Below are 9,434 nucleotides of genomic sequence, written 5' to 3'. Positions count from 1 at the left end.
CTCAACATTTTTGAATAAATTGTATCAGTGAATGATTCAATGGCTTTCACTTGTTTCATTACTGGATGAATCAGCGTGTTTGAACAAATCAAATGAATGAATAAATCAACAACTCACTCATAAAGACTTGACTTGTTTCATTACCGGATGAATCCCTGTTTCTAAATGAATCTCCAGAATAAATGATTCAGTGATGAACACGTTTTTAACAGCCACCTGGAGTAACAATGTAATCACATCAAGTTACTTTCAGAAGGTGATTTACTGTATAGAAGCTAACATAGACTTCAGTGTTTATATCCAAAATATTAACTTTTATTCCAGCATTTCTTTGATAACCTGAACGTTTGTAACAGAAATAAACATACTGTTTGTGTGAAAAGACTGTGAAGTTGTTCCAACGTAGGGCAGGGCGCGATTAATTCAAATGTAATGTTTTGACAATTTTATTTTTTAGAAATCGTGATTTTGAATAGAAATATTACCAAACGTTAAGACACTTTGACAATATGCCAATGATAACAGTAATGAGAAAAGTTGACCTTCAGTCATTCTGAATTTGAATTACCTTGACTTTTGATTTAAAGCATTTTCCTCGTACGTATTTCTGAACGCATGTACAAGACAAGTTTGTACAAGATGTAGTTGTAGTTCATGCATCTTTTCTGCAAAGAACAAGTGATTTGTTTAACATTACGTCATGTTGACAGCATGTGTGCTGCACTTATAATTTACTTTCCATCACAGAAGAAAAGACTTCCCTCAAACCTGTGGCAAGGAATACTCAGATTGTAGGGATGTAACGATATTATCAATATCGCGATATATCTTCCGGCCAAGAAGTGTAGTTTTTAAAATATATTTGTTTTGGGTCATTATGCTTCGGTGCACAGTATCTGTCAAATGAACTCACACCGAAAGCACAATATGGCTTGTTCCCTTCATCAAGTCTGTTTTCGCTGCGTGTTTCAAAGCGAAGCCACACTTCGTTCACACTTCGCTTCTCAGAACGACTCGTTCACACTGAATAAGTGCAGTCAACTCCTTTATTTCATGTGCTGTGAGTTTAGCACATGTTTAGAAACACAACGGCCACCAGTTATGCTTTACTTTTGCAGCAGATAAAGTTCAGGTACAAGTCAATTCACTGGCTTTTTCTGACTTAAGTTTTCTTAGTTAAAACTGTCACCGTCCCACCTGCGGGACGCTTGGCGCTCTTTTATTTTGTTGTACTTTTGCTCAATCAAATATTTTAGTAATCATCATAAATTATAAATCATTTGAAAGCTTAGAAGCCCAAGATTCATCCTGTGAAAACCATTTTGAAATCATGGAAATGGTACTTTAATATCTTTTGGCGGTCTCCTCCCCCTTAGCGGCGGTGTCAAGTGTCATATTACAAAATGCATTACGGTCTTTTACAATCCAAACTTTTTATAATCTTGACATAAAAACATATCACTGGAAAGGTCTGAGTCTCAAGATTCCATATTTGGTGGTATTTTGTGATAGAAGTAATATTGACAGAGAAATCTAGACATTTGTGACAGAAAAATGCATTAAAAAAAATTAAATGGTTTTTGGATGGCACCCGGTGGCTGTTTGTGGTATAACGCCCTAAATAAAATCTCACAGAAACCTACATTTTTTTCATATCAACTTCAAATTTGGAACATAACTTATTTAGACATGAGGCTTTACATTTATTTAAAAAAATTTTTTTTAGCAATTTTAGAGTATAACCTGTTATGTAAAATATTCGCTTGATATAAAATATAATAAAAATTGTACAGTGCAGATGGCACCCGGTGGCTGTTTGTGGTATAACGCCCTAAATAAAATCTCACAGAAACCTACATTTTTTTCATATCAACTTCAAATTTGGAACATAACTTACTTAGACATGAGGCTTTACATTTATTTAAAAATTTTTTTTTTAGCAATTTTAGAGTATAACCTGTTATGTAAAATATTCGCTTGATATAAAATATAATAAAAATTGTACAGTGCATTTTCGTCGCAGTAAATTTAAACTTCTATAACTTTGTGATATTTCAGTTTTTTTAAATAATTCCACTTCTGCAATAATCTGCCGACTGTCTTCTTTGAAAAAAAAGAGACCAACCTTTCCTCTGTATTCCAACGTGTTCATGAATTATAACAATTTAAGTTTGGATAGTGCACTTTAATGCCTATTTTAAAAAATGGGGGGGTGAAAGTTAATGGGTAATTTTGAACTTTCAAAGAGCATTAGATAGAATAATGCAACGTTAAAACATACAAATTTGTCTTTATTTTTAAAAATATTGCAATAAATATCCTAACACGGACTTCATATCGCAATAATCTCATATCGATATCGTTACATCCCCGTCAGATTGCATCTAGTCTTTACACAGTGTTTGCACTGGAGCGAGGCAGCATGGGACAGGGCTTCTTTCTGTGGTTCTGCAGATCGCTGGACTGAGTGAAGCTCCTCCCGCAGGCGGTGCAGAGGTAGGGTCTCTCTTCGGTGTGCGCTCCCGAGTGAGTAAAGCCCTTCCCCGCAGTGCGAGCAGCTGTAGGGTCTCTCTCCGCTGTGGATCTTCTGGTGCTGCTTCAGAGCGCTGGATCTGGTGAACGTGTCTCCGCACTCGAAGCACATGTGCGCTCGCTCGCTCGCCCGAGTGGATCTTCTGGTGATCGCTGAAGCAGCCCAGTCGCAGAAAGCCCTTCCCGCAGACGCCGCAAATGTACGGCTTCTCGTCAGTGTGGATCTTCAGGTGCGCCTTCAGGTTGGACGCCAGAATGAAGCTCTTCCCGCACTGCTGGCATCTGAAAGCCCGTTCTCCCGAGTGCGAGCGCTGGTGGTCTTTGAGGTTGGTGGCGCACTTGAAGCTCTTCCCGCACTGATCGCAAGCGTATGGACGCTCGCCGGTGTGGATGCGAATGTGGCGCTTCAGGTGTCCTCTACAGGTGAAGCTCTTCTGACAGTGAGGGCAGCTGAAAGGCTTGACTCCAGAGTGGATCTTCACATGTTCGTTGAAGTGTCCTTTATGTGTGAAACTCTTGCCGCACTCGGGGCAGACGAATGCATTACTGGCTTCTTGCGAGGGTTTCTTTTTCATTCTGAAGGATTTTTCCGCACTTATGAACAAGTCCCGATGTTTCTTCTCCAGGTCGCTCACTCGGCTTGCTTCTTTCCCGTGCATCAGCTCTAAAATAAACACAGTCAAACAGCTGTTATACAAATGCTCTACAAAATGCTGTCTTTCTTCATATTATTTAACACTGTTATTTTAGGACTGTGCCAAAGGCTAAGGTGAAAGTTAAACCACTATCATACATGACATCTAGTAGAAGCAAGTATCTGTGTACAAATATAAAGAAAATATAAAGATATTTCACTTCTGTGTTATATTTTGAAGGGATGATAAATGACAAATGTGACCCTGCAGCACAAAAGCAGTGTTAAGTCGCTGGGGTATATTTGTAGCAATAGCCAACAATACATTGTATGGGTCAAAATGATTGATTTCTCTTTTATGCCAAAAATCATTAGGATATTAAGTAAAGATCATGTTCCATGAAGATATTTTGTAAATTTCCTACCGTAAATATATCAAAACTTAATTTTTGATTAGTAATATGCATCGCTAAGAACTTCATTTGAACAACTTTAAAGATGATTTTCTCAATATTTAGATTTTTTTGCACCCTCAGATTCCAGATTTTCAAATAGTTGTATCTCAGCCAAATATTGTCCGATCCTAACAAACCATACACCAATGGAAAGATTATTTATTCAGCTTTATTCAGATGATGCATACATCTCAATTTTGGAAAATTGACACTTAAAGACTGGTTTTGTGCTCCAGGGTCACATATAATGTTTTAGTTCAGTATGTTGCTATTTGTAGTAAAAATTGAATTCTTCCAATTGGATTACTGTTTTAAATTAGAGTACTTAAAGAAATGGGGGTGTCAAAAACAAGTACACTTCACAAACTCCTGCACACAAATGTAGACTGCTGTCCATGCTTTCTAAAAGTGTTAACACGACTTCATCTCGGATTAGACAAAGGCAGGGAAATATTAGATTAAAGTTTGAGACGCAGAGATGAGCTGGAGGCAGTGAAGCACCCCTCTCCAGTCTTCTCTGTTAGCATGGCTTTCTAAACAAACTCTGGATGAACTTGACATAATCGTTAATGAAGAACCATTAATCATCACCAACCTCTTAGTTTCTTCCTCTTTCTCTCCGCATGCTTCTGCAGCACTCTCCTCTTTAACAAACTCCATCTCTACAGTAATGCCTCTCAGATCTCAGCTGTTTATTCTGCAGTGTCTCCTGCTTGTTTGGGAAACACGCGTTGCGTTGCCACTCTTCTTCTTCTTTATAATTTACAGCAGTTTGCAAACCAACATCGGTGCATTTCCGCCACCTACTGGATGGAGTGAGAAGAAAGAAAAACATTATATTGACGTAGTAGCCCCTGCTCTTATGACGCTGGTAGATCAACATATTATTGGAAGCATTTAAAAGTTTAAATATATGCCAGCAAACACATTTGTTTAATTATTATTTGAGGAAGACTTTTATTTTGCTTCTGGGCGCGGCGTGTGACGTCATGCGCTCAGACTGCAGCTGAAGGGAGGTTTGTGGTGTATGAATAGTTACAAAAACATTCTAAAGTAGTTTCCTGTAATTCACAAATGTGCTTCAAATGCATTGCAATATTACTGAAAGCATTCAGCGTAACGTATATGTATATATTATCTTAATGTATATATATATATATATAATCATCATCGCCATAGTAATGCTGTTTGTAAAATGCTGTTAGTCTCGGAATGAGCGCATTGTTTCTGACAGTAAAGCGCATCCGGGCATCAGGAACGGGTTTATTTTGCATCACTGCTTCTTAATAACGTTCAAATATTCTCATAATCTCAGATGTGACACAGTCTGGCTTCCAAACAGGCAGGAAAACACCCAGCTGAGATCTGCATGACATTGTTGTGAAAATGCAGTTTGTTAAAGAGGAGAGTGAAGACGTGAGTGATGAAGAAACATGCGGAGAGGAAGAGGAAGAATATAAGCAGAGAGGTCTGTGATAATTTTTTACTCTGCAATAATGACTGCTGACAGTGAACACATTCTCACACACTTAGACCTTAGAAAACCACCGGAGCTGTGAAATTAAACAGTATGTTTTAGTAAAAAATTATATACTGAATCTCAACTAACAGAACATTGTTTTCAAAGTGTTCTGGCAAGGTTCTCTAAATGTTACGAGCAAACATTCTTCCAGTAACACTAATAGAATGTTCGTTCAAAGTTCTCTTTCATCTCCTCGTGTTCGAGATACACCAATGGGAAGGGCTTCTGCGCCTGACCTCTGAAGAAGCATCCTATTGCACCAAGTCTGGCGCTACCTGAGCGCTACCTTTCCTCATTTGACGTCTCGCAACCTCTGGAAAGTTACTCGCAGCTCGTTGGTTGACTTTCACTATTCCCCATCTCTTTTGCATGGTTTGCATGGGTCTTAAACACACTCAAGAAGCCACTGATTTCCCGGAGAACTGTAGCCGTTGCTTTGGCGCTCCCGAAGAAGCTCCTGCGTCGGAGGCTTAAGGTAGCCGCCATCTCTCTGGCATATGAATCTAAGGGAGTGCAGCCTGCAGAGGGCCTAAAAGCTCATTCCACTAGAGGCATGGCGGCCTCCTGGGCTCTATTTAAAGGGGTATCCTTGCAGAACATTTGTGCCGCTGCAAGCTGGGACTCTCCACATACATTTGTCAGATACTATCAGCTTGATGTTACCCACACCCCGGTCGCTCACTTTGTCTTAGGCGTGGGCTTATCGTAACCTTGTGCCTTTAGGCCTGCTACACCTTTTAAGCTTGGGTTGGCCAGCCTGGCTTATTCATGTCATTAAGCAGGTCATTTGTACCTTTCCCTGACACGTATATTATACATTCATATATATGTATGTATATGTCATTGTATATCGGTCACATATCTTTATGCTTCCAGCATATGTGTGTTGTCAGGTTTTGTATGCATGTTACCACATGTCATGCTTTTATGTCTAGTATTGCATGCTCACTTTGTGAGGGGTCTGTTACTTTGTGACGTATCAAGCACCGCCTTCCAGGTGACGTCCTCTGGCTTACAGGGCCTCGCTGTGAGTGTATTGTGCAACCGGGGAGCTGTCCATCTCTCCCATAGGTGGATCTCGAACACGAGATGATGAAAGAGAACAATAGGTTACTGTTCCTAACCCCGGTTCTCTGAATCATCAAGTGGAGAGATCCACCAAGTTTGCCCCGCTTGCTGCACGAGAAGTGAATATGCTCACTGAGGAAAGGTAGCGCTCGGTTAAGGTGCGGTCCCTTACCTGACATTGGGCACGCACTCTTGTCTGTCAAGCCAGACTTGGTGCAGTTGGATGCTTCTGCAGAAGTCAGGCCACGGATGCCCTTCCCATTGGTGGACCTCTCCACTCGGATGTTTCAGAGAACCGGGGTTACGAACATTGTTACATGGTTTTTAATAATGCTTAAATGTGTTAGCACAAAAGCGTTTTTATACACTGTTTGTGGAACTTTTTCTGAAACGTTTAAGTCAGATGTTCGTCTGATGTTTTTTAAATGTTACTACTTGTGTCGGAACATCAAGAGAACATTCAAATGTAACATTCCCATAAAGCAACAATTCATCCAAAAATTTAAATTCTGTCATCATTTATACTCCCACACGTCATTCCAAACTTGAATGAATTTCTTTCAGCTGTTGAAAACGAAGACATTTTGAAGAATGTTCCTAACTTAACAGTTGATGGTAGTCACTGAGTTACATAGTAGTTTTTTTCCATACCATGCGAATCAATGACCACCGTCAACTGCTTGGTTATCAACATTCTTCAAAATATCTTCTTCTGTGTTTAGCAAAGGAAAGAAACTTCTTCAGTTCTGAACAAGTGGACGGTGAGTAAATGATGAGTCTTTTCATTTTTGGGTGAACTATCCCTTTAACATTTGTAAAATGTTTTTTTTTTTAACTTTTAGAACTAGATGTTTTGAACATTCAGAAAGCATTCATGAATAACGTTTTCATAACTCAATGGGAACATTCTTAGAACGTAATTTTTGTTAGCTGGGATGCATCTAAATGATAATAACCAACTATAGCAGCTATGTATACACCAGATCAGATGGCATTTTTACATTACATTTCACTTGGTCATTCTTGAATTGATCTGGACAATTTACCATGTTTTAGGCCTGATAGAAGTGAAAGAGGAACGTCAAGAGCTGAATGAAGTGGAGCAGAAAGATCAGCATGAGGAACCTCATCAGTTCATAAATGCAAAACAGTCTTGTAGTCATTCACAGAACGATAATAATCAATCGCAAGAAACATCTCAAAGAACAGAAGCCAAAAACCTGTTCTCCTGCTCTCAGTGTGGAAAGAGTTTCACTCGTAAAGGACACCTGAAGATCCACACGATCATCCACACAGGTGAGAGACCATACACCTGTCCTCAGTGCGCCAAGAGCTTCACCTGCAAAGGAAGCCTTAAGGATCACTTCAGGATCCACTCCGGAGAAAAGCCTTTCACCTGTCCTCAGTGCGGATGTAGTTTTGCACGACAAGAAGACCTTAAGAGGCACATAAGGATTCACACCGGAGAGAAACCGTTTCCGTGCTCTCAGTGCGGAAAGAGCTTCACCAGTTCTGGAGATCTGAAGAGACACGTAAGAATTCACTCCGGAGAGAAGCCTTTCACCTGCTCTCAGTGCGGAAAGAGCTTCACGCAGAAGGAAGGTCTGAAGGAACACATGAAAATCCACTCCGGAGAGAAGCTTTTCACGTGCATGCTGTGCGGGAAGAGCTTCACACATCAGCGGAGCTTGAAAAGACACATGAAGGTCCATTCAGGAGAGAAGTTACACCAGTGTCCTGAATGCGGCAGGAGGTTTTCAGAGGCCTGCAATCTCAAAACTCACCTGCTCTCTCACACCGGAGAAAGACCCTTTCACTGTCAGCGCTGCGATAAGAAGTTTTTCCTGGCCGTGCACTTGAAGACGCACATGAGGATTCACGAAGACGAGCGGCGGTACGTGTGTTCATTCTGTGGGAAGAGCTTTCTGTGGCTTAATGGGTTTAAAGACCACCAGAAAACACACATCGGCGAGAAACCCTTCGTGTGTTTGGACTGTGGAAGCACTTTCACTAGAGCCGGTGAACTGAAAGTGCATGAACGGATCCACACCGGAGAAAAACCCTACAAGTGTTCTCACTGTGAGAAGAGCTTCACTCAATCAGGAGCGCTAAAAATTCACGAGAGAGTTCACACCGGAGAGAAACCATACCTCTGTCCCTCCTGCGGGAAGACTTTCAGCCGGTACGGAAATCTAGGGAAGCATTTGAAAAAGGCTTGTCCAAAGCTGAGACAGTGAGGAGCAGTGTTGGGGGTAACGCATTACAAGATTACTTTTTTCAAGTAACTAGTAAAGTAATGCATTACTTTTTAATTTACAAGAAAATATCTGAGTTACTTTTTCAAAAAAGTAAACCAGTTACTTTGTTTTCCCATTTATTCACTGACAGCTCTCCTGTCCCCATGTTGAGAAAAAGTGGGAGTAAGTGCAAAACTAAATGTTTAGTTCTAGACTAAATGTAAATGTGAGCATGCTTTTGTGCACTTGCACAAAAAACAGATTCAGTGTTCCTCCAGATGAATAAAGAACAGTGAAATGCAAGCTCAGAATGTGACACAAATCTTCAATAATTAAGTGGTAAATAACACAATATCCTTTATGTATTATTGCTGAAGAGTGTTGAACTTTCTGCTTCTGCTGCTGTACAGATGTGAAGTTACTTTTCCTTCAGCCTGAGGCTAATTCATTTCACTTTTTGGTGTGAAAGGGCTTTTACATTTACCAAAAATAGAACTTTTTATATTAAATACAAGCAAGCAAGCCCTGCCCAGATTTGAAAAGTAACGCAAAAGTAACGTAACACATTACTAAGTAACTAAGTAACGGAATTAGTTTTTAGGGAGTAACGCAATATTGTAATGCATTACTTTTGAAAGTAACTTTCCCCAACACTGGTGAGGAGAGTCACCTCGAAGAGTGTGTCCTCCAAAAGAGCATTTTTGGAAACTTAAAGGAATATTAAGGAAGGACAAAGTATGTGGGATTCGGGGAATGCTACAAAAATTTGTAGGGATGCTCTTGTATTATATTCAGAAAAATGACCTTTTTTTGCACGTGGTAGCATTCGTCAAACAATGCCAATATGTGTCTTTATTTATTTGATCTTACATCTTAAAAATGTAATTTTGTTCATCATAGTTCTTCAGATCCATGGGGAACTGAAAAGACTTTCAATGAGATCCTTTAAAAAAAACACTAGACCAGTCCACAGCTGTTATTATGTG

General features: G+C 39.9%; 2 protein-coding genes across 2 annotated transcripts; one reads left to right on the top strand and one right to left on the bottom strand.

The window, feature by feature from the left end:
• Nucleotides 1-2,189: 2,189 nt before the first annotated feature.
• On the bottom strand, nucleotides 2,190-8,000 carry LOC107721129 (gastrula zinc finger protein XlCGF7.1-like). Its single transcript, XM_016528995.1, has 2 exons — nucleotides 7,996-8,000; nucleotides 2,190-3,108 (listed from the first exon to the last, which is right to left on the bottom strand). Exon 2 carries the CDS (start codon nucleotides 3,105-3,107, stop codon nucleotides 2,385-2,387), a length of 723 nt encoding a protein of 240 aa, XP_016384481.1. The 5' UTR covers nucleotide 3,108; nucleotides 7,996-8,000; the 3' UTR covers nucleotides 2,190-2,384.
• LOC107721124 (gastrula zinc finger protein XlCGF57.1-like) lies at nucleotides 4,884-8,457 on the top strand. Its single transcript, XM_016528990.1, has 2 exons — nucleotides 4,884-5,089; nucleotides 7,268-8,457. Exons 1-2 carry the CDS (start codon nucleotides 5,008-5,010, stop codon nucleotides 8,446-8,448), a joined length of 1,263 nt encoding a protein of 420 aa, XP_016384476.1. The 5' UTR covers nucleotides 4,884-5,007; the 3' UTR covers nucleotides 8,449-8,457.
• The last annotated feature ends 977 nt before the right edge of the window (nucleotides 8,458-9,434 follow it).

This window comes from Sinocyclocheilus rhinocerous, unplaced genomic scaffold (genome assembly GCF_001515625.1).
Source record: "Sinocyclocheilus rhinocerous isolate Xijiao unplaced genomic scaffold, SAMN03320098_v1.1 scaffold180, whole genome shotgun sequence".
NCBI classification, from domain to species: domain Eukaryota; kingdom Metazoa; phylum Chordata; class Actinopteri; order Cypriniformes; family Cyprinidae; genus Sinocyclocheilus; species Sinocyclocheilus rhinocerous.
This window is presented reverse-complemented; position numbering and strand designations above follow the sequence as displayed.